This window comes from Sprattus sprattus, assembly GCF_963457725.1.
Source record: "Sprattus sprattus genome assembly, chromosome: 3".
In the NCBI taxonomy this organism is placed as follows: Eukaryota; Metazoa; Chordata; class Actinopteri; order Clupeiformes; family Clupeidae; genus Sprattus; species Sprattus sprattus.
In genome coordinates this window covers 31,115,048-31,139,716 of record NC_137922.1, presented here as the reverse complement: position 1 = coordinate 31,139,716, position 24,669 = coordinate 31,115,048, and the positions used below count along the sequence as shown (strand labels likewise).

The window sequence follows — 24,669 nt, the reverse complement described above, 5'->3', positions numbered from 1 at the left end:
TGCTCGTCTATGATTCAAGTGAATTAATGTTGTTTTACGAGTGATTGTGTTTGAAAATATTTTGTATCTGTAAATTGTTGTGAGCTACTTTTGATCCTTTTAAGTTTGTAAAGATGCAAGTTATGATCTTTACTCAGGAAATGCAAGGTTTGCTACATATTGTACAATCCTATGAAAACAAATTAGACAGAAACATTTTCTACTCTGAGCTGACCTATGTATTTCTCAAAATGTTGGATCAATATCCAGACCTTTCTCTTAAAGCCTGTTATTTAGGTGATCGATGCCCTAAACTCCATACCATGCCTAATAGCACAGCCTAGAAGTTCATCTTTGGACCTGGAAATGGAATTCTGCTCGTCTGTAATTCTATGGTCTATGCAGAATTATCCGGGCTTCAATTGTGGACAAGGCTTGTTTGATACAAGCACCAAGCCACCTGTGTGGTTTGTCGAATGTGATGGGGTTACCAGCCCTGTCTGAACCATTGCTGCCCCCTAGAGCAATTGCGTAGTAGCCCATTCCAAAAAATTACAGTTCATTTTGCTCTAGAAAATGCAATTCTGCACTTTCTCCATACTCATTGAAATGTATACAGTTTCTAAAAATGACTGTGGTGCTGCATCACTTGTTATTTCATTCCATCAGTGTACACTTAATTTTAATCTTAGGTTAATCTTAACCTAACTTGAAAACAAATAAATCAATGTGAATATCAACATTTTTGATTGATACTTATTAATAAATTGGTTGTGCATATTTTTGTTTGCTTTTGTTGTTTTCAACAAAATGGCTTGGTGGTTTTGTCTTTAAAGTCTACTTATTCCAGTTTTGCTAGTCTCAAATATTCATGTTTATGCTACCCACTTGTTAGACCACACTAATTGGCCCTGGTTATGTATAAAGTAGTGATTTATCACACACAGTGGTTTTCACTTAGCCTGGCCATTAGGCGGAAATACGTAGGCTGGTGTCACCAGGCTAGTTTTCACTGTTATGAACTGTGGAATCATCCTTATAAAAGATGCAATGGTCTCAACTTCCCACTAGATGGAACCAACAAATAACATCAATTGAAAGCCCTTATGCTGGTGTGAGATCATTCAGAGTGGATGAAATACATGAACATGAAGACCAGAAGAGGGTTGAGGAGGTGAGAGAGGTCAACTGAAAGGAAGAGCAATGTTGTAAGGATCTCAGATCTTTCATAGGAGTCGAACAATGACGGCATACTGGATTAATGTGTTTGTTTGTACCAAGATAAATTGTGTACCTTAATGTTATGTTTATATATCTAAGGGCAGCAGTTAACTGGTCCCATATCTTTTAACAGCAAGGATTCCAATGTTCCAAGTTAGGTTGTTTGCATTTTTTTAATGTATTGATTTCACTAACTTATAAAAATGACCTGCAATAAAAGATTTTTTTTAATGATAATAGTGGAAAACAGAATTACAAAAGCTGTTCTCTGTCTCATGAGATGTATATTGTATATCGGCACACATTTGTATCTGTCAGTGGCAAACAAATCCACTGACCCAGACAATAAAAACAGTGTCTCAAACAGCCATTGCCATGATGCAAGGGCCTGGCATCACAAATATCATAATGTTTTTGTTGTCTGTTCCCATCAGTTCTACTGGCGGTCATCAACAGAGACGAGAGTGTCACTTCCAAAGGGGGGGGGGGGGGGGGGTGTCTGGATATTGTTTTGCCTGTGGGCCTATGGCTTGATTGTTACAGTATTGCTATTGATCAGTATATATTGACTGGACCATACAGTACAAGCAGCATTTTGTTTCTGGTCCAAGAAACATTATTAGACTATCTTTATCATTAAGAGATAATGAGCATTGTGTGACAATTACATTTTATGAATCCTTTGTTAAAACTTTAATCATTCATTTGGCTCACCACTTTGTCCATGTGTGTTTGCAAAAAAATTGAGACTCCTCTATCCATTTTTGTTCCTCTTCTTATCTATGGGACAATTACTGACAGTGTGAACCTCCTCCCCTACAGTCTGCCCCGAGAGAGATTACAGTCGCAGCAGATGCTCCCTTTGGATTAACCTTGCTGTCGGGCCTGGGCCAAGCTATGCTTACCCCACCCCGCATGTGTGTGTGTGTGTCAGTCATTCAGCATTTCAGTTCACTGGATCTATGAAGTTGGGCTTATTTCAAACTATGAATGCACATGTTATACAAGGAAAACAGCATAATATCAGTACACTCAGAACTTAATAGGCGTATCGGTTAATAGTTTTAATTATTTCTTAGACGACAAAAGGGTTATGAATTAGGCCATTAGAAGTATTAAAATAATTCCTTAATACTGCTTGCAGCTCCTCAGTTGGACGTTCAAGTTTCTTCTGCTAATATGTTTGCATCTTTGTAATGTAACAGTTAGGCTGTAACTGATATCAGTGCATCCTTTTACACTGATACAGTTACCCTGCAATTCATAAGTCAATTGTATGTTAAAAGATGATCTCCTGAATTCACCCAGAGCAGCTCAGTGAGAAGCCAGGCATGTTGTAATAGAAGTGAAACCTGGCACTTTCTTGCATGATCTCCCAGTAGGGTACATTATTGACACTCAAACTCAGTCATGTTTATGTACATGAGGGAGTAATACCTATAGAGTATGTTGGCAGTTGAAATCAATCATTGCATTCTTATGGTAGAGAGACCATAGCTTTGAATGTCTCAACACATTTAACAACAGCCTATAGTTATATACAGAACATGAATGCAACATTATCACACAAACGCGGATGAGGTCTATGGCTGCACAGATGTCTTGTCAAGTAGACTGTGATATACATCAATTGTATACCTAGGCTACAACGTATTCAAAACAGAGAGCAAGGGGAACATTTTGAATCAGGGTGTTGAGGTGTAAGACTAGACCTATTATTCTTAAAACTCAACATAGCTATTTTATCATAAGCTGCTGTCTAGCCCATGTTTTTTTCTGTGAGTTTTTCACCGTATTGTACCGGTAGCCAATATCATTTTTTCTTGAAAACCACAAAGGAAATTGAAACTTCCTAATTATTGAACCGAATGCAAAGCAAAAATATAACGTTTACAACAGCGTTACAACGTTTACAACTGATGATACGTGCTAATGTGCTCAAATGATGTTCAGATTCATATGCAATCAGCAAGAAATGCAGCCTACTGTCTATGAAAAACACTTACTTTAAGTGCTGGTAAACTTTTTTATACTGACAGATTATACCAAACTCATCAGGGTTGTACTTTGTTGTTCTCTTAGCATTTCAGATATAGTTTCTTGGTTAGTGCAATGCAAAATATATTTTTGTTTATGTTATTTGTGTTTGGATGTTTGACAACGTCTGTATTGGAGTACATTTTATTTAGCGAATATTATATCTATTTCCGTTCTCCCCTGCCACTGAGATGGTTCGGCTAAGTGTGCATGTCATTAAAGCATGAACCAGACCAGAGTAAGCTGTAGGGCAAGAGAAATGATAGTGGCACAGTACCCCGTGTGCGAGAGTACACACTGGGGTCCGGGGAAGTTAACATCTTGAATCATATCTGTTATGCATTGTCGAAGTGAATTGACAATTTACGTGAGCTCTGTGGGTTACGTTTCTACAGAGATGCACTGCATGATCGTTGTGAGTAACTTACTTTAAACTAAATGAGAAAGTAACTATCATTAGTTAGAAGCAACATTATTAACTTACAGTAGCTAGCTGGCATTAGCTGGTGAACTTATTTCTAAAGGCTGGATACGAGCTTGTTAGTACCAACTTAATATACAGAGTACGAAACGAGCAGGGTTGATATTTGTACACGTCTCAAAAGTATATTAGTGGCGTGACATGAATAGGTTTTTGTGGCGATGTTAGCTCTGTCTAGAGCACTTTGAGACAGCGAGCTAGCCAGGAAAACAACTGAACAAACTTAGATAGCTAACTGAGATGGCTATCCCAGGTAGCCAGCCATTGTTTGTCTTCAATTTTATTTAACCAACTGAGTTTGTTATATATCAATGACACTCTTAGATAAGTAAATGCACATTATGTATGGGTTAGCTAGATAGGTTAACGTTGATTATTATACTCGACTAACTGTGAAATTTGGACTTGAGTCAATAGTTGAAGAACCATCGAGGTTAGCTGATTACGTTAGCTACATTACGTTTAGGTAAATTGGGGACTTTCTTGTATTTCCAGTGGGATTTGTCTTCAATATCTGCCAGTTTCGCGGGGCCCTAGATAGATTCGCATAACTTTAAAGGTTCTGTAAAGAGGGCAAAACTTTGGAAAACCACTTGTTTGGAAGTTTTTAATAATGTTTCTAGAAAGTTATATCATTCCAAAGAGGTATGTTAGTCAAGCTCATTTAGTGACATCGACGAGAATGTATGCTGTCTTGAAATGAGAGGATAAAACAATGCCAACGATGTGGTGTTAGTCCCGCTCCAGTTATGAATTTGGTGGAAATTGCTCACCTTTGTAATGGGAACGCTGCATGGCGACATGCTAGGACATAACCCCCCACTTTGTTTCTGGTTAGTCTATCTTTGTTTTGGTAGTTCCAGCAGCTTTCGAATTGTGGTTTGTGAAGGAAACTTACATAGACCTCTTATCAAAAGTGCACATCCCGTATGTACTGTGTTTACACCAGAGACGAAGTAGCGTCGCAGAAGTTTCTTGTAGATTCTGTGGTAGGAATGATGCACACAGCAGCATAGCTCGATGCCAGTTAGGCCTATGTCTAACTATTTTTTACACACATGTGCATTTGTGTATACAATTATGGCGGTATGCATGCTTCCCGAACCATAACGTTATAAAGTTGACTAGCCCATGTCATGTATTAGGGAGCCTTACGTTCTTTGTCTGAAATTGAAGTGTTGATGTTGATGAATTTACAGTGACAGATGACTGTTAATGAGATGTAGGCCATCATTTGTGGAGAGAGTTGGAGGAACTGTGACGTGCAATCCTGAAAAGGCTACCTGTGTGGGAATTTATTGATTTTATGGTCAGCTGTTTAGGCCTCAGTAGCCAAAATGTAATGGGGTAACTGGGAAGTTGATTAACTTTCTTCTAAATTATCTACTTGAGCCCACAAACCTTCCCAGTTTAGTTATGTGTTTAGATGCCTGGTTCTCCTCTTCCTTGACATTACACAGGCTAATTTTGCATTCAGATCTCATTTCCAAATAGGGTTTACAGTGAAATAATTGCAATGTTAATATTCGGTGTTCTAGGCTGTGCTAATCATTTCTGGCTTGACCACTTCTACTGAACAGGTTAGTTAACAAGTAAGCTAAAACTGAATGAATGTAGTAGGTAATAAAACTAGATGCAGTGGTGTGTTTGCAGTAATTGCACTCCTCCATTTCTCTCCTGAAAGGCATAAAAGTCACTGGCAAGGCGTCAGGCTACATATTCCATACACATTACCCTCATACCTGACTTTACATCAAGCACATTGTTTTACCATTGTTAATGTCAGTCACATTGAGAATGTAAGAATGTAAAATTCAGTCCTACTGCATTCTTCACTATCAAACTGAACTGAACTTGGACTGGTGGCTACTAAGTGTGCCGTCATAAACATGTTTACCATCGTAGACTATTATTCTATGCTTATTCTATAACTTGCACGAAAGTGTGGTCTTGTTAAGATCACTTAAAATGGCCTCACACTTAGTTCTCTATATTTCACCCTTTGTTGCATACTCGTGGCTGTGCCACAGCCTTAGGTTTTGTGCCAAATCTTCTTATTGCCTGGTAACAATTTAACAGGCCGTCTGTTGGCCTTCAAGCAATCCCAATTGGAACAAGGGCTTGCTGGAACAAAAGTCCCATGCCATTATATGGCTGTGACTGCAGCACAACATGCATGTCCTCATACACTTTGATACAGTGGTTTATGCAAAGACTGACTGAACATGGCCTGCCTTTAAATCAGTACTTCCCTCTGAAAAAGTGAGGCCTCTCTTGACAAGCTGGTTTAAGAGGAATAGGCCGGCTGGGTCTTTGTGTTTATGGTAAGTGGCTAGGGCAGCTGGCTGCTTGTGAATCCGCTGGTGAACTATCCCCCACCCTATGCTCACATACTGCCTGCTCTGTGGTTTCAAAGCCCTTAAGACTGAAAGTGTTTTTGAAGGCCCTCGAACCCCTTGCGCTGCCATCTGCATATCGATGGGTATTCAATTCATCTTCCTTGTCTGTAAACACCAGCACTAGTTTATGTAGGACTGTCCATGATGAGGGTGTGCTAAAAGACTCAACCTCTGCTTTGAGTTACTCCTCTGATCCTCTGTATAGATTTCCTTCACATTTTCAAATGCAGCCTTTGCCTCTGGCCACAATATTGGTATGCTTCACCTGGAGCCTTTCTGTAATGTTACTCTGTTTGGCTTGGGGACAGCAATTAGGTAATTCATTTGTACCTCAAGGCTGCATTCACCTTTGTGCCACAAGCCTTTCTAACTCTCCTGTCTATGGTTGGCAAGTAGGCTCTCATGGCCAAGAACAGGGTTTTTCTTTTGGGTGGCCAGTCTGGATGAGACTGATGTCAGCTCGACAGGAGACTATGCCCTTACTTCCTTTAGAACAGCAGTACAGATTTGGGAGTCTATGCCGCGTTAACCTGAGGCTTTAAAAAATAAAAATAATAATTCAGTCAACTCTGAATGCCACTGGTGTGGCATGCACACCATTATTTGACCTTTTAATAATTGAGTGTCTACAAAGGTGCAAAGTCCCTGTCATGTCAGCTAAGGGCAATAGAGCAATAGTTTATTTTATGGTATAATTTAATGAATTGAAACCAGTCTAACTGGTTAAGTAGGTTCATTTTGATGGACAATGTTTGTAGCGCTTGTCTTAAGAAATTATACAGATCACTGATCAGAAATGAGTTTTAAACAATGTAGATATGTGTAACCAGATCCAAGTGTTAGAAATAAGTCTGTGTGTGCATTATTTGTCAGTCAAAGCAACAGTATGCAGGAATCTACTACTCTTTGAGGTATGTTTTGATTAGGGATGCACCGATCCACTTTTTTCACCTCCGATACCGATATCTGAGGTTTAGTATCGGCCGATGCCGATACCGATCCGATACCGATATAAAAAAACAGCGCGAAACTGGTAACTGTGTGTATGTGTGTGACCACACGTGCAAGAGGGAGAAATGAGGAGTGCATGGCATGAGATCTTGTGGCATTTTTTGCTCATTTGCTACTTGACATCATGTCTAGTCATCACTATCAGTTCATAACATAGGCTAAAAATAATCACAAATAATGTACGTTCTAACTAGCGCTAGTGTTCATATTAGTTAGCAATCCGCTAGCGCCAACTTTTACGTTACATTGTAGAGGCTCAGCATGGTGACCTGTTAATGTATTTGCTGGTTCTAGTCTGTTAAAAGACCCACGATTACCAAAGCAATATTCTTTATCTCCCTTTAATGTGCATTCATCAATTTCCATTACATGACGATGCATGTGATCCTACATATGTGAGTGTCTGCAATGAGAATGGGGACTAATTAGCACTGCACTGAATTACTTTAACGTGAGTTATTGCTACACGATAACAAATACACAACTAATATTACTCGATACATATAATTGTGGACATTATACAAGGCAACACTTAACAGGATGAACCCATCTTTATTAGAGCGAATCAACATCAGGACATAACTAAATCTCCGCTTAGCATGCTAATCGCTACTAATAGCAACGTGCACTCATAATACCCTACCTATATAAACATCTTTTTTTTAATCGTCACCGATACCCGATCTAGAAATGTCTTCAATATCGGTATCGATACAAATATCGGATCGGTGCATCCCTAGTTTTGATGGGCAACTAGTTTTGGTGTGAGCTTCATTCATTTTGATGGTACATGGTCATGTGAAGGACATATCTGTCGTTAGCACTAGTGGCCCATGCTATGTGTGGTGTAGTTTTGTGGTCTGGGTTGGACCACCCTGTGAAAATGTAAGAAAACTATGATTTAGTTTTCAAATGACTCAAGATAACATGCTATTAAGCTTTTGTCTGTCAACTGAGCTATTGCCGTTTGCAAGGTTTTTACATGCCTTTTAGACCAAAACCCCTGACTGCTGCTATAACACCATTATGAAACTCACTGTCAAGCTAAAAAGGCACCGGATGCCTAAAAGAGCCCGGGTGATGTAATGTTGACTTTCGAACGACTCTTGAGTGACAGTTGCTATGCCAACGCCAATACGTCACCCTAACGCGATTTACTTCAGAGCATCTTGCATTGTACTTTGCTACCTGAGACCAGCTTGCTTGTATTTGACCTACAATAAACCAACCAAAACAACCATGTACTTGATGTTTCACTTTGGTAGGAAAGTGGTTGATTCGCTAGTTGGTTATAGTATCAAAGTAAGCACATTTCATTAGCTAGCTCGTGCTAGTGTAACGAGCTATCTTGTTAGCTTGAAGCTATTCATCTGTTGTTGTGCTTAAATTAAGAAAGTCCTTAATGTGTTGTGATTTTAAGACATATCTGACGGCACCCACAATTAAATTTGAACAAAACAGGGCATTGTTTGCACAACATTTTACTAAAGAACAACGGGGGCTTGCTAGCTTTGACATGCTAGCGGACATTGCTAACTTACAGGTTACCAGCAGGCAGGTGTAGCTAAAACTTTTTATTCGCTTAATATTGTGCCTAAACGGATACTATGTACCCCGACACTTTTTGGCTATCAGTCAGAGAGTCTCAAGAGTAGTTCGAAAGCCATCAGCTACGTTTTAGTCGCTTAATATTGTCGCACAAAAGGAGGAATTGCTATTAGCAATATAGATGCTAGCGCGCGAAACCGGTTGATGTGTGCTTACTTACAAAAGACCGGCAGCCAATATTAAGCGTGTAAAAAGTACCTGATGGCTTTCGAACAACTCTTGAGACTCTCTGACTGATAGCTTAAAAGTGTCCGGGTGCGTAGTGTCCGTTAAGGCACAATATTAAGCGACTAAAAAGTAGCTGATGGCTTTCGAACGACTCTGAGACTTAAAGCTAATAAGCGCCCGGCCTACGTGGTGACCCGGTTACGTAATGCTAACGTTGGCATAGAAACTGTCACTCAAGAGGCGTTCGAAAGTCAACATTACGTCACCCGGGCTCTTTTTGGCATCCGGTGCCTTTTTAGCCTGACATCACCACTATTATGAAAATGAGGAACTACCCAGCAGTTGCATGGTTTATTATCCAAAGCAGATAATAGGCAAAGCTACTTTTAAAAAAAACTATTTTCAGAAGTAGTTTAAGAGTTGTAAATATATCAAAGAGGGATATAGCACATGGGCAATAGTGTTCTTGTCCTGTAGTCTTTTTTTGCTACCAGTGCTACATTAGACCAGCCAAAGGTCGCAGAATAGGACCATTTCATATAATGAATTTGAGAGCAGGGATTTGACCTAGGTCTGACTCATCTTTGATTACTTTGGATGAGTGTTTTGATGAGATAAAGTTGATGCCTAAACAAGAGAACCACCTTCACTCTGTTGTTGAATATGACTGTAGCTGTGTTGAAGTTCCATTTATCTTATCTTTTATACTCGAGTTGGAGTAAAACAGTGTCTCAATTATGTCTATTTTTGTTCATTTGCATAATCCGACGTAATCATATCCTAAGGGTGTTGACTGTATGGTTAATACAGTCGTGTGTGTTCTAATCTGATGCTGTGGGTTTTCTTTGGGCCTTTCTTCCTTTACGAGCATGCCCTAGAGAGTAATATCCTGGCTCCAAAAATAACATGCTTGAAAGGCTCAGCTTCTTCATAGGGAAACATCTCAGCAGATTGTCGCTAAATGTAGGCACTACAGTTTGTTTTATTTGAGATATTCTGATTTCCGCATCACTAGCGGAGGTCAAATGTGAATGAGTTTTTCCACTAGGTTTGTTCTGTACTGATGTAGGTTTCCTTCATAAAGATGAAGGTCTCACTTTTCCCTGTATGTCTTGCCTTTTCTCAAAGACTTTTAGGATTGTTTTCTGATTTTGTCTTGAGTGATAAAAGACCGTTGTTTTCAGTTGTATCTAACTTGACACCCAGAGAGAAGTGGAGACAGATAAAGCACTCTATCTTGACGCTGTTTAGTAAGAGAGCACATATAGTAATGCCTTTCTCCTTTTCTGAACAGCCGCCATCACATGAGTGCAGCTGCTGCCAAAGTGACTGCCCATCAAATACATAGAGGGAATGGGAGAGGGAAGACTGAAGGGGAGAGAGGAGTCTTGAGTCTTGAGTCTTTGCCACTGTAGCCAGGCTCCTATTACCCATGGGAGTTCTCCTAGACTGAGGGTAAAAAGCTGTACAACCTAGAATTTGTTCCCCATTCTGCGATGCCAGTATGTACTAGGTCTTCCATAACAAGTTGTAATATTGGGGACTTTCGCAAACCGAGAACATCTACACTAAACACTTGTAAACACTGCTTAGTACAGTACTTAGAGGTTGTGTAAGTACACATAACAGAAATGAAGGCAACATTTAAGCCTGTAATTAAATGGTTGGAAAGTGTTCTTGATTCTTTTGATTTATCTGTATAAAGTTAAACAAATTTCCTTTGCAAATACTTGTCATTTCCAACAAGAGGGTAACTTAAATGCTACATATATTATACTTACATCTGCTTTTAAATTTCTCCCATCTTTCTCCAGTAATTTATCTCAGGATTGTTTCATGCTACTTCAGCAGAAAAATAGTAGCAACATTAGCATTAGACTAGTAGCAACATTACCCTTAGACTAGTAGCAACATTACCCTTAGACTAGTAGCAACATTAGCCTTAGACTAGTAGCAACATTAGCATTAGACAAGTAGCACCCTTAGCCTTAGACTAGTAGAAACATTAGCATTAGACTAGTAACATCTTGCATCGTAGTGTTACATAAACTTCTGGCAATAGGTGTAAATCTAACACAGTGACCCTAAGTGACCAAAATGTAGCCTACCTTAATGTCCTGGTACAATCAGTAATCTTCCCACTAAATCTGCATTGGAACTGGACCAATGACAATGTATTTCATGATATGGATGGCAACAGAGGCAACAGATGACAAAGCATAAGGAGGGTGGGTAGCTGCAGGTGTATAAAAGCATCACAAATTGTATGTTGTTTCTGTACCTAAGATGCTGAAAGTGGACCAGGCAAAACAAAACAACGTGAATAGCTGTGGAAAAGAGAGGGAGAGAGATGAATATGAAATTATGTTTAATAAAACAAAGTAAAAAACAATCAACCGACTACTGCTTACGTGATGATCCAGTAAGATGGGTCATAGCACCCAGAGAAACCTGATGCCAGTGTGAAACTAGAGAGGCACTGGCTGGGTTGCCCATTCATCTGCACAATCAGTTTTCATTACTCTAGTTCTCCTGGGTCTTGCTCCCATCAGTAGTATGATCTCGTTGATACAGCTTAAGCCGGCCCTGTGCATGTGGCTAATCAGGGAGAAGATATCAGGCTTTCACACGCTGCATGCTATAACAGTATAAGCTGACTCTGTGCATGTGGATGACCATGCACGTCACATGCTGCATGCTATAACCATATAAGCTGACTGTGCATGTTGATGACTCGGGGTGAAGATTTCAGGCTTGACCATGCACGTCATGTGCTGCATGCTGTAATTGCACTCCCTTAATTCTATCAGCATTGTTAATTATTTGACCCATATTTACTGTAATACATCATTAGTTATGTTCCCACTCTGGGTTTTGTGTTTTTGCATAGCTGGGAGTGAAACACTGACTTTACTGTGGTGTCCATGTACAGGACATAGGCCTAGTGTTTCCTTTCCTCACTGAATGATTTTATGATCCTTTCATGTCTGTCTGCAAACTCCATGTGTTAGACCAAACACTCTGGGTTCATGTGCTTCTCAAGTAAGGAGATGATGACTCCATAGTGTACTGAAAGCAGCTTTATCACTTAACTGTGTACAGGGTTGGGGGGAGATCTATTACAAAATGCCATGGATCAGTTCACTACATGCCTTCTGGGCCTTCATTTAACTGTTTGAGATGGTTGTGAATGACTGGAAGGTTTCTTACCGGTATGTTTTTGGTATGATGTTTGATCAACCGAAAGGTCTAGAAATCTGACCAGCTATTGATGAACTACACGTCAAGAGGGAATTGGGAAAGGTTATAGAGTGGAGACATCAGCATCTGTCAACTTATTCATTGCAAAAGTTTTGGGCCATGAAGACACAGGAAGAAAATAAGCATTCTGTCAGCACAGAATTTAGTGATGTTGTTATAGATGTTGCGTTTTTGGCTGTTGAATATTGTGTGTTTTTTCTAGAATTTGAGTTTTCTTTTGCTCTGTCCAGGCGCTGTGTGTGCGTGTGTGTGCTAATTGCTGAAAGGGTCCTGTGTATATGCTGCCAGACAAAGGGAGGCAGAGTGGGGAAGAATTCCTCAGGCGTTGGGGAGGTCAGGCTCTGGGCAGTGCAGCCACACTCTTCCCCCGCTCTCCCGGCTGCCTGCCTGCCTCGTGCTCTCTGACTCAAACAAAAGAGCTCAAAGCCCTTCTCTTATGTCCACAGACTCCAGCAGAGCCCTGAAGAAGGTTTCAGAAGAACTTGACAGGGACATTTGCATTGATGGACATCTAGTGTGTGCCTGCATCCCAGTGCCTCCAGAAAAGATGGACTCTGATGGGTCGGCTCTGCACTGGATTGGACTGTGGCAAAGATGTGCGTTGCCATGGTGATTATTCAAGCTAAAACACTGGAAAAGAAGGGAGTTGATGATGTAACATCCGAAGATACAAACTTTGAGCTGGTAAGCTTTGTTTAAATATTAACTATTTAGATACTGAATGAATTCTACATTTTGGTATTTCTAATAACACATTGTTGTCCACATACCTGTCAGCTTTTGAATGTGTAACTCAATCAGTTAGTCATAATAGTCCACTGAATGAGATCTAGTTTACAAAAGGTAAACAATTACCTCAGCAAACCACATGTGAAGTTGCTGAAGAACCTTTAATCACTGCTGTACTGAAGGAGCACCAGAGCAGTCAAATGACATCCGTTTCCCTTTTGACAGAGAGGATGTTTGAATTGTTATTAAGGTGATTGCATTGGAAAAGCTTCAAACTGTTATCAGAAGGGGTGTGCCATCTGTTTTAGATCTTCCCCGGCCCAGTTATTTCCTCTGGGGGAAAAGTCCTGTGGCTTGTGCCCGGGCCCAGGCTAGCATGACTCATGATATCAGAATCAAAACTGAGTGACCATAGCCTCCCTAGAAATGTGACCTGTGCTTGTCCCACATCGTTTGGGTTGAAGTCATTCAAGATATTCAGACTTAGCCGAAGCTCACGTTTAGGAGAATGTCTTCAACAGAGGAGTTTTCTCAGCTCTTGTGGTGAATACCCAGAACACCCCCCCTCTCTCCAGCATCTGGCTCGCTAGCTCGTTGACATGCACAGACAGCTGATTTGGATGTGGTCTACATGACCCATCTCTGCTGGTGTGGCTGTTGCTGTTGTTGGGGAGGGGAGGGGATTGATGGGTTTCCTGCCTCATTGTGAGTTGTACAAAACTGACGTTAGCCTGAAGGGTTTCTGTGTGTACCTTTTTGTCTAAGTGGAGTGTTGAAGAGGTACACTTCCTTTTGTTGTTTCTTTACAGTGTGAGCCAGTGACCATGAGCCAGGGGGCAGCTATCTTCTCCTGTGGAATCATGGGTAAGTACTTGTCTGAAGAGGTGGGTGCTTGATACACCTGACATTTGCCTTAAATGAGTCTGGCATAAACGGTAACCGATGAGAAAAGGGCATGGGGAAAATGGTACTTTCTGCCCTTTTTATATTATTGCCAGGCTCACCCTAGCCTGCTATATCCAGTTTATACCTCAGCTTTGAGGTTTCTGGAATATGGCTGGGTGGTATATATTCTATATGTTTTCAAAGGGGATATAGAATGAGAGTGAAGCAGTGCCAGTGTTTGCCTCTCTCCTCTTCCACTCTCTGCCCAACCCTGCCCACACTCTCCCTCTGTGTCTGCAGGGGTCCCTTTAGTCCCCATAGCACCCAGCAACAGCAGCTCCATATTTCACTGTAACTGGCGACCGGCATGTTGCCATGAATGTAAAGAGTTGTAAACAGTATTCAGGACTTGTAGTATAGACTTTAGACCCTTGTCTATATAGTAGATGCTTAATATACGTATATCTATATAACTATGTTGAGTGTTTATGTTGTGTTGTGTTACCTCTGCCAGTTGACATAAGCTGAGGTTCTGTTTGGTGGTTAAACAGTACATGTTTAGCTAGCCAGTGAAAAGTAATATGAGTTCAGCCACATCTTTAACCATTTGTATCTTTTGATCTAGTTTTCCTCAGCTAAGATGCTTTATTTTAGCTGTCTCTCTGAACGCCAGCTTTCGCCAAAATATTTGCATGAAAGCAGCCACAGTAGTCTAGTCAAGAAGGGACTCTGGTTAAAAAAAGAAATTTAACTTGCATCTTTGTAAGTTTTTCATATATATATATATTTATATGTGAAATAAAGCTTAGAAATTTGAGTGTCAACTTGGCAGCAGTAACATGTTTAATAATCTACCTGTTAGCTAGTAAAACTAATATGGTTTCTCAGCCAACTTCAGTCAGGAGACTGCAAGACTCACATTTTTACGTTATACTCATTAGGCCCAGACCTTTCTTAATGAAGTTAACATATTTCTCAAACTACCCTACCTAAAATATCTTTATAATTGTGAAATACATCTCTGAAATCGCTCTCTAAATCTTTTAAGTGGTGTTTATAGAAAGGAATGCAGCTTTACTGTAAGTTTTGTCAGTTTGTTAATCTGGGATCATTAGCGACGTTTTTGTCGTCTTTGTCCTCTCCCCATTCTGTCCCTCTCTTCACTCCTTTTCTTGGTCAATTTCCCCTCTCTCTTTCCTTAACTATATAATTAAATGCTATTGTAATGGTCCTTGAGCAGCTTGTGGGGCTGTTGGCTGTGTTGAAAGGTGGGGCTGTTGTCTGTAGAGGGCCAGATTCTGAGGTCCTGAAAGGACTGAAATAAGAGTCTGGTGTTCTTGCCCAACTCTTCAGAGATAGATTTGTTTACCTTTTGAAAAACGACCCAATGTCTTTCTTGCCTGCCTGGCAGCTGGATGCTTCTTGAATTCTCTTTTAAAGTCTAGTTTTAAGACCTCAGGTTCATCAGGGTCACAACGTAAAAGCTCTGGGATATATCGGTGGAATATGGAATGTAACAGACTTCCACTATAGTTGCAGAAGCTAGGCTTTTGTGTAGTCATAAGCCTGACATCATCCAGGCACTTTTCCCATCTTTGCCTCACACATTTAAGCATGCCCATGGCCTTTCAGTGAGAAGTACCAGGGCACCTTTGGTTCTTCCCCCAGTGGCCAAAGTTATTAGGATTTTTTTGGATATTTTCTTGATGACCTTTGGAAAATTTCCCTCCTTCCCCACCAATTGAGGCCAAAGCTATTTGAGGTGAAGTTCTTTGTGCTTTTGTCAGTAAACATGGGCGATTTTCCAGGACGCAGGAACACTGTGCTGGTGCCTGAGGGGGAGAAGCTCCATAGTCGTCCAGGTCAAGACACAGGCTGTACTGCACTGTGAACTAGTTCATTATACAGATCCTGATCTGATCACAGTCAATGCCTTGATATGTGTTCTATGGTTTCCTCAAGAGGAGTTGAGCTGTTGACTAAACACAATATTTATACTGGTCTCAGAATTTTGTCATTTATTGAATGATCTCATCTTTCTTTCTTCCTGTGTGTGTGTGTGTGTGTGTGTGTGTGTGTGTGTGTGTGTGTGTGTGTGTGTGTGTGTGTGTGTGTGTGTGTGTGTGTGTGTGTGTGTGTGTGTGTGTGTGTGTGTGTGTGTGTGTGTGTGTGTTTGCACGATCAGAGTCAAGCAGGTGGTGTGATGTGGGCAGGAGCTGTGGCATCCAGCAGCGGCCCGTGGGCTCCAGCCTGGAGAGTCTCTGGGATGCCCTGCCCGAGAGCTGCCAGGGTCTAACTGCCACCCCCTGGGGCACAGGGGGCACCATCAGCAACCTCCTCCAGGACCTGAGTCTGAGCGAGAGCAGCCCCGCGCGCACCCCCTCTACTGCCCCGCCAAGCAAGCGCCAGTGTCGCTCCCTGTCCTGCTCAGATGAGCTGGGGGCCGGCTCCCGCTCTCCGTGGCGACCCCAAGGCTCGCGTGTCTGGACGGCTGTGGAGAAGCGGCGGTGTCACAGCGGTGGCAGCGTGGTTCAGAGGGCCGGGCCTTCTGCCATGCTCTCCGGGGCCTCATCCAGCTTCCCCGGGATGCAGCGCAGCTCCAGCTTCAGCCTGCCCACGCGCTCCAACGGCCTGGAGCTGCCGTGTTTCATCAGCAGCCCCTTTCCCTCCGCCTTCACAGGACTCCTGGCCTCGCCCACCTCCCTGTCCTCTTCCTCCTCCTCTCCCGTCAAGCCACCCTGCCCCCTCTACCTCTCTCATGAGCAGATCTGCCTCCCGGAGCCCCAGGGCCTGGCTGAGGCCTGCTCCTCGTCAGACTCCACCCCGGAGTTGGGCCGCCGCGGTGGGCAGGGTGGCCTGGCGCGCAGCCGCTCCCAGCCCTGCGTTCTGAACGACAAGAAGATTGGAGTCAAGCGTCGCCGGCCAGCCGACACACACAAGCAGAGGCCCTCTCTAGACCTGGCCAAGATGACGCAGGTGAGTGTCTAGCTCTAGGGCCTCTTGTCAGGTGGAATACAAATGGATGTAGTGGTTTATTGGTCTTGTTGTGGAGCACGACAAACCAAGTAGGCCATGTTTGAAATGGATCAACTATCTCTGTATACCAAATCTGTATGGCTCTGTCCCTGAATCTGTATGCCAAAAGGCCGACTTAGGCTCTGTTTAGACGCAGAACCGTAAGCACGTAATTTACAAGGATGTACGGTTCCTTAAGGTTCCTAAGGTTCCCTAAGGATTGTGCGTGTTGCAAAGCAAATCAACGCCAGAACTGTAGGATTTATTATGCTATTACGCTTTATTTGTAAGCGTATTTATTGCAGCAGGACAAAGGAGAAAAAAAACGTACTGGAGCATGAAAGTGTAGTGGGCGAAAGGCTTGATATTATGAATACATGTGTTACACAAAATGCAAAGGTTGGCAATTCAGTACCAGTGGCAAAAAAAGAAAGATCACATGATGCAGAAGTTCGTTTATTGACGGATCTTTTAATGGCGGCTACAGCGCTTTAAAACTATGTGTTTATGAGTTACATTATTCAAAGGTGAAAGGTAAACGGGGAGAGAATCGCCAGGTTTACCTTCTCATCATGAGGGTATGCTGTCAGTGCTTGTAATATAATGGTGATGGCCACAAGTAACTTCACGTTAATGTTATCTTTTGTATATGAGCAGACCGGGCTCATTCTATTAAACTTGCAGGTGCAATTGATTGATTCACGTCAATATGAACTCAATGAATGATACCACCATGACTCACAAGTGGTGGAAAATGAATATGAAAGTATTTGTTAAGTGAATTAGCGCGTTCTCTCCAAACAATTGCGGCTGAGAATTGGATAGTCTCTCCATAAATGTGCGGTCATTTGAGCATCCTTATAAGTGTTTAAAGAGGGTTTGTAAAGGAGTTCATGTCTTCGGACCTCTTCTGTTATGTTTGTTCATAATCCACAAGAAAAGGCTTGTGAGACGGTCTACAGGCTATTCATGATTAAAACAAATTCTGGGTCTAAAAAAGACTGTAGTATGCTATGAAACCGGAAATGTGAGACTCATGAAAGGCTGTGGTTAGCCGGCCAATCACAGTCTTTGCAAGCTGCGTGGGGCCGGAGGGTCTTTGTTGGATATTCTGAAATTTTGGGGGACACACTTAAGCACGTAAGGGGGGTTATTTAACTGCGCAGGGGGTTCTTGTGTATCTTACGTGCTTACGCATTGCGTTTAAAAACTGAGTATAATCCGGCCCTTACGCTTTGACCAAACCAAGGTTATAATAGTTTTCCATTTTCAAATTCAAAGTTTTTTATAGTTTCAGTTTAACTAAAAAAAGTTTAGTATTCGAAGTCAAGGATTAGTGCAGTGTAAAAAGTGATCTGCGTATTGTTGAATGTATCAACATTGCTAATTGCCTTTTGCCAATCTACACCCCTCCCTCCCGTGCTCCTGAAGGACCTTGTTGATTGGCTGATTTAATTGGTTGATTAGTTGTTTATGGCTCAGTGTAAGCCACCATGTTTGTTTCCCATATACAGAGCCAGGACTGTGCTCAAAACAACATCATACAAACACTGAAGGGACAGCTAGGGGACCGTGACGAGCTAGTTTCTTAATTAGACAAAAAAAAGTCCGTCCCTCTAGGATCTAACAAGAGTTTGATATGATGTTGCAGTCAAAAGTAACTGAATTTGCTGTGGGAATTCTCAAAAACTTATGTTAAAATGGCTAGGATTTGGAAATTCCAGAAATTCCACGACTGGGTTTTTTTGTGGGTTCTGGGTTCTTTCGTAGTATGCATGTCAAATCTGCCATGCTAGCAGTATGTAACTATCTCCGATAGCACCTGTTGTTGAACAGAAGCTTGTCTCTTCAGCTGGTTAACCTACTTTATTGTGTCTTCAGTGTCTGCTAGGCACACCATTTTAGGCCTTGTGTCCATAGCAAGGCTGAGTGCATTTGGTAGTCTGTTGTCAGTTGGGCTTATTGTCTGTTAGGCCAGAGACGTTCTTTCCTCTGTTCTCGCCACGCTTCAGGGGCTCTTAATGACGGATGAGTCATTCCGGGTCACTGAGTGGAGCCCCCACTCCCTTAAAAATGGATTTCACAGCCCCAGACTCCTGCTGCTCAGCCTGTATCATGGCTGTACCCAACCATGTAGAGGCTACCATTACATCTGTCTCACTGTAGAATCATACACAAGCACAGCATGCTAATGCTACCTTTGTTACCCATCTCTTACTGTGATGCAAGTGTTTTCACACAGATCCCTTCTGTGTAGCATTCTTCTGTTGTGCATGCACGCACGCACACACACTCACACACACACACACTCACACACACATACACACACACACAACCTTGCTCTCTACACACAGGAGCTGGAAGGAAAAGTAGAGTACAAACACGAGGCACTCCTCAGATGAAAAGCTTGGCAACAGGCGAGAGGAAACAGATGGTGCATTGAGGCCGAGACGTGTCTGTCTGGTGTGGCAGCCCGGGCCAGTGTCGTCAGACTCCCTCTGATTGCAAAGGTGTTTACACACACGCATCCAAGGCCTCGCTGGCATTGACTCATTTTCAATATGGTGTCCTTTCTGAAAAGAGCAGGCCTTCTTTATTGTTTCCCAAGATGGAGCTTGTCTTGAAGACTGCACAGCAGCGTCCCTTTCCCCTCATTTCTTTGAAAGCCGTGTTTTCATTACAGCTGATAGTGATCTAGCCCATGTCTTAATTCCTCGAAAATGCACAGATTGTTCCCCACAGGAGAGGGGGAAAGGGGAGTTTTTTCCCTTGGCTATGGTCAGCCGTGGATTTAGGGTGGTTTTAGAACACAACCGCTCAGAGAGGGGAGCTCGCACATAATCATGTGCAGCTGTGCACTTGAGTTTCCAACCGTCTGCTAGTGTTTGAGTCCCCTATGGCTTCAGTTTCAACCCGTCAGCTCCGTGGACAAGATGTACCTCTTTGGAAATGTCCCATGAATCCTGTGTGTGCTGCCACAGGACAGCTTGCCAAGCTGTGATTACAACTCCTGCACATTAACCTAGAGGGCCTGGCAGAGAGGGAGGTAGAACTCTAACAACTGGGTCAGGTCAATAATGATTGTGGCCTTGGTTATGCCATTGTGTACTCTTTTATTGTGGAGGGAGAGAACGCTGTGAACACGACACGTTGTGTTTGTCATTGTTGACTTGGACAGGCCTAGCTGATGAAGGAGCTGAAGCCTCCCTGTGCTGAAGCCAGCTCTTTGGAAACTTATCATTATCAGGCCTATTATTATTGTCATTATTGTTGCTATATTGTTGTTCTCATTATTTTGTTGTTTTTAAAATTTTAAATGTTGTGTCATGTAGTTAGTTGCTTTGGATGAGATGGCTTCATGTCCAGGAGTAAACAATTGGCAAAACACACACAGAAACATGCAGCCCTTACCGGCACCCATGCCGTCACGCAAGCCCAGTAATTTGTGCTCCCAGCAATGAGAACAGAGTTCTCATAAACAGAGTTGGCTGTGGCCCACGCTAGGAAGTCACCCAGAGTTCAGTGGTGTCTTAACAAACAGTCTGCTGTGACCCCCAACACCTCCACTGTTAAACAGACCAGAGACGGCCGCTGCCAAGCGCTCACACACAAAGGCATTCCAGTGGCACGGCAACAATGCGTTGGAGCTACAGGACTCTCTCCTGTGTGTCTCTCTTCCTGCTGATTGTTGGGCTACCTGTGCATCTGTTCTCTTCTCATGGCCTCTGCCTCTGCTTTGGGCCAGAGCCCTGGCTGGAATGCTCCTGCTTGGAAGGCAAAGTAATTACTTGTCTAAATATATTACGACTTTTATCTGTCTAGTCCCTTAGGCCGTGTTGCATGGCGTAGTGTGGCACTCCTATCAGATGATCAGATACTGGAGGCCATTTGAAGGAGGTGGGTGCTTGTGCCTGCCAACTTTACCAAATAAATCTTAACTTAATGTGGTATGATCTTGACTGATCTATTCCACCTGACCAAGATGGAGGTCAGCACCCTGATAATGAATGTTGAGAGGGGTGGTGCTGGAGTGGTTGGTGATGCCAATGCAGTTAGTGGCACCTTTAGGGTGGTCAAAAAAGGTCACGTCATGACTAGATTCACTAGTCACGATTGCAGTTGTATTGAATTGTAATGGAATCCCATTGACAACACAAAGTGAGGAGAGTCAAGGAAGCAATGAAAAAGCCCCCTAATGTTCAAATGCCACCCGTGCTTTTCTTTAGATGGTGCCAAGCTACTAAGTTATTACGATTTGCAGTACATATTGAGTTGGCAGCCAAATATGGTATCAATACCAGCTGGGAGGGTCTCTGTGGATTCCCACACCTAATGGGCCTGCAGGGCACGGCGAGTAGTGAGGGAACGCTCTGGTACTGCCAAACCATACAGTGGGACCTCTTTGATGTGGGCCTGCTCCACCCCAGGGAAAGAGGCCTAATACAGATCACCAGTTTTCAGTTCTCTCTTCTCTTTTCCTTTTTTTCTTCTTCTGCTCATTCCGTCTGTGGGCCTGCTGTGTGTGTGCGCGTGTGTGTGTCAGCGTGTCTGAGGAGGGCTTAGAGTGCCTGGCTGTGTGTGAGACCCTCTTTGCCTTATTACATAACAGGCTCACAAAGTGTGTGTTTTTTGTCTGCGGGGGCAGGGTTCCCCCCCCCCACTCTTTCCTCTATAGAGCCTCGAGTGGCAGTTGTTCTGTCCATGCTGTCTGGGCTAATCTGCAGGGGCCTCTCCATTCTCTGTGGCCACGGCAGCTGCTGAGTGCAGGGGCCCCGAGCGGGCAGGCAGGCAGGCAGGCACGCTGCAGTGCGCTCTGGGTATGGGGCTGTGCATTTCACACAGCAGCCCAGATGTATGTGCTCATTGTTCTGTGCAAGGGGAGTACAGGGCTGGCTGATGTCAGTTATCTGTGTGTGTGTGTGTGTGTGTGTGTGTGTGTGTGTGTGTGTGTGTGTGTGTGTGTGTGTGTGTGTGTGTGTGTGTGTGTGTGTGTGCACGTGTGTGCGCACATGAGAGTGAGTCCAAGTTCACATACTCTCCCACCCTCAGTCCCCTAGCAGTTTTTTCAACCAACTGTAGACCTCATATCGTCCTCCCTTTGTCCTGCCAGTGTACCCCCAGGGTTCTGGCTAAGCCGTGGAGGGGCAGGGGCAGGGGCACGATGAGGGTGGCTGCATGTAAATGAGTGATTAATGAGATGCTCCCCTGGCTGTGCTGCATCATGCGCTCTCCTCGCCCCCCTGGCAGGACGGTCCCTCCCGCTGGGGTGGCCCACCGCACCGCAGCCTCAGCCTGCATTGTGCTTTCACACTGAGCACAGGACACATTGTTCACCACAACTTCTCCACAAAAAAAAGAGAGAGAGAAGAAAACACTGCAAAGCAGATATTCTGTTCCCAAGGCAACCAGGCCTTGGCTTTAACATTAGAGGAAGGCCATACCCTAAGGGAAACTGAAGCTTAAACACTTTTAGAAAAGTATTCTTCTTCTCATCATCACATTGTGTGTGTGTGTGTGTGTGTGTGTGTGTGTGTGTGTGTCTCCACATTGTCTACTTGTCTCCCTGTGTGATTGTTTTGAATTGGGATTTTAGAGAGACGCCCAGTCCTCAAATTATTTTGGGATTTGGTTTGTTTTTGACATTTTTAATTCCCATATATATTCTATGGTAACATCACTATGACTAGAAATGCTAGAAAAGTCTTCACAGAATAAAATATTCATCATCAAACTAAATGACAGTGTATCGCAGTGATTAGCATTTAAAACAGTCTAACATTTTTTTTGGGGTGGGGCTGTGTTTTATGCAGTGCTTGAGGTTAGTCCTCATAGTAAAGGTTGGGACAAGAAACCACCCTCCCAGCTGTTCTTCATCCAGGCTGTGGGTTCTGTGAAGGGAGGAAGGCGCCTCAGCACTTAAACAGAATGTAGCTCCATGTTCTCTCCAGAGGATTTGGCATTTCACTTTAACCGTATGCATGGAAACTTTCAGTCTTAAGAGAAGATGGAGTCAGTCCTTCGGTGTTTTGTTTTTCTCAAGATTTGTTCATGAATTTGGCTCTGCATTATACTTAAGCCCCTTGCTAGTTAATATGTAACATTCTTAGAAATGCACATCAATACGTATTTATTGATCTGTGTCGTCTCTTTTTCCTTCCCTCACTCACAGAAACTTCAGAACTTCCATAGCCTGAGCTGCCCTGGGATCAGTGGGGATGACTTGACCCCTGTGACCCCTCTGCCACCCTCTCTCAGCAGTATCCTCCAGTACCAGACTGCCTTGGCCTCTGTGCGTGCCCAGAGCAGGGAGCCTCTTCACAGCTCACAGGGGGAATGCCATGTGGAGGACGACTCCTCTGCAGATGAGCAGGACGCAGATCCACCTGGCGGTGGAGACCTGAACTCAGGGACAACCAATGGGAAGGAGTGTGAGCCCTTGTGGGTGGGGTTGTGTAAGAGTAGGCGTGATATATTTCAGCTGGGTGGAGAACTGGACATTGAGCAAATTGAGAGGAACTGACAAGAAGAAACTGCTGTTTTCCTTTGAGCAAGAGGGACCTTGGACAGTCAAAGACTCATGGGGCCGTGGGGACTTTAACACTTGAAGGTGCAGGTCTTGACTCTTGAGGGTGGGGTAGTAAAATGCATTAGCCAGGAGTTTAACTGGGTTCCTGCCTTGGCTGTGTGTTGTGACTTTTTGGGACCAGATGCTTGTTTTACTCTTCTCTTCTGGGGACAGGTGAAGGGAGCTGATTAAGTGTGGGATATTCAGGCCCATCTATGTAAAGGCTGGTCACGTGTGTATGTGTGTGTGAGGGAGAGAAAGCATGTGTGTGTGTTTTTGGAGACCACTCTAGCTTCCAGCAGTCATGGCCAGAAGCTTTCCAGGAGTTCTTCTAAAATGTGTCTGGTTTGAAAGGGGATGTGTACATGTGATCTGATGTTCCTAATGTGTCTGGTTTGAAAGGGGATGTGTACATGTGATCTGATGTTTTTAATGTGTCTGGTTTGAAGGGGGATGTGATCTGATGTGTCTGGTTTGAACGGGGATGTGTACATGTGATCTGATGTGTCTGGTTTGAACGGGGATGTGTACATGTGATATGATGTCCCCAATGTTTCCCACAGTGAGGGAGTCCAGGTAAGAGCACACAAGAATGTTCCTTTAATCAGAAAGTTAGGCCTAAGTGAAAACCAGCACATCCACTGACCCATCAGTGTAAAGTGGTTCCTTCCTTTATGGTGTGTTTGTGTGTGTTTGCCCACGTGCCCACTCTGACGGCCTCCTTTAGCCTGAACAGCTTGCATACTGGCCGTGGAGAGAATGAGGTTAAGATAGATGACGATCACTCCAACAGTATGCGGGCGGATGATGAGCTTTCTGGAGAAATCTGTTGATCTAGCACTGAGATTATTTGATGTGATTGTCAGAAAATAAGATTCATGTAGGCATCTAAGCATACACACAGGCATACAAACACACTTGTGTGCAAAATAAATGGTCTTCACATTTCACCCATAATATCAGGCTGTCTTTTATCATCCACCTCCACTGTTGGAACAAGCTAATAGAGTTTATTTTATTTTCGAAATACAGTTTATAACATCAAAGTAAAGTGTACATGTATATTGTTACTTAATAAACACCATTTTAAATGTGTTTGTAAAATTGGCCTGTTTTGTATGTTGACTTCAGGCCACCAGATGATGGGAAAGTAATAAGTATTCATTTGGTTTCCTTCTAGGAGCTGTTTGGCATTCTGAGTCCATGATTTATGTTTGGTTATAATCTAAGGTCTGTTTTAGTCTTGTTCACATGCCCAAATGCTTTAAGAATGTTGAAAATGTAAAACACGACCCAATTAAGAGATTTAT

General features: G+C 43.0%; 1 protein-coding gene across 2 annotated transcripts; it reads left to right on the top strand.

The window, feature by feature from the left end:
• The first annotated feature begins 3,510 nt into the window (after positions 1–3,510).
• Positions 3,511–24,411, top strand: fam53b (family with sequence similarity 53 member B). Of its 2 annotated transcripts, none has more exons than XM_080833910.1 (5): positions 3,511–3,613; positions 12,612–12,849; positions 13,704–13,758; positions 15,965–16,755; positions 22,964–24,411. In XM_080833910.1, exons 2-5 carry the CDS (start codon positions 12,760–12,762, stop codon positions 23,312–23,314), a joined length of 1,287 nt encoding a protein of 428 aa, XP_080690036.1. In that variant the 5' UTR covers positions 3,511–3,613; positions 12,612–12,759; the 3' UTR covers positions 23,315–24,411. The 2 variants fall into 2 exon arrangements, with proteins under 2 accessions (XP_080690036.1, XP_080690035.1); XM_080833909.1 differs by having other exon boundaries at positions 3,521–3,652.
• The last annotated feature ends 258 nt before the right edge of the window (positions 24,412–24,669 follow it).

What these genes read in the sequence shown, in the direction of transcription:
- fam53b (XM_080833910.1), top strand. Translation starts at nt 12,760, where the DNA reads ATGTGCGTTGCCATGGTGATTATTCAAGCTAAAACACTGGAAAAGAAG. An exon ending in AAGATACAAACTTTGAGCTG is followed by an intron (nt 12,850 to 13,703) that starts GTAAGCTTTGTT and finishes GTTTCTTTACAG; the next exon opens with TGTGAGCCAGTGACCATGAG. An exon ending in ACCTGGCCAAGATGACGCAG is followed by an intron (nt 16,756 to 22,963) that starts GTGAGTGTCTAG and finishes CCTCACTCACAG; the next exon opens with AAACTTCAGAACTTCCATAG.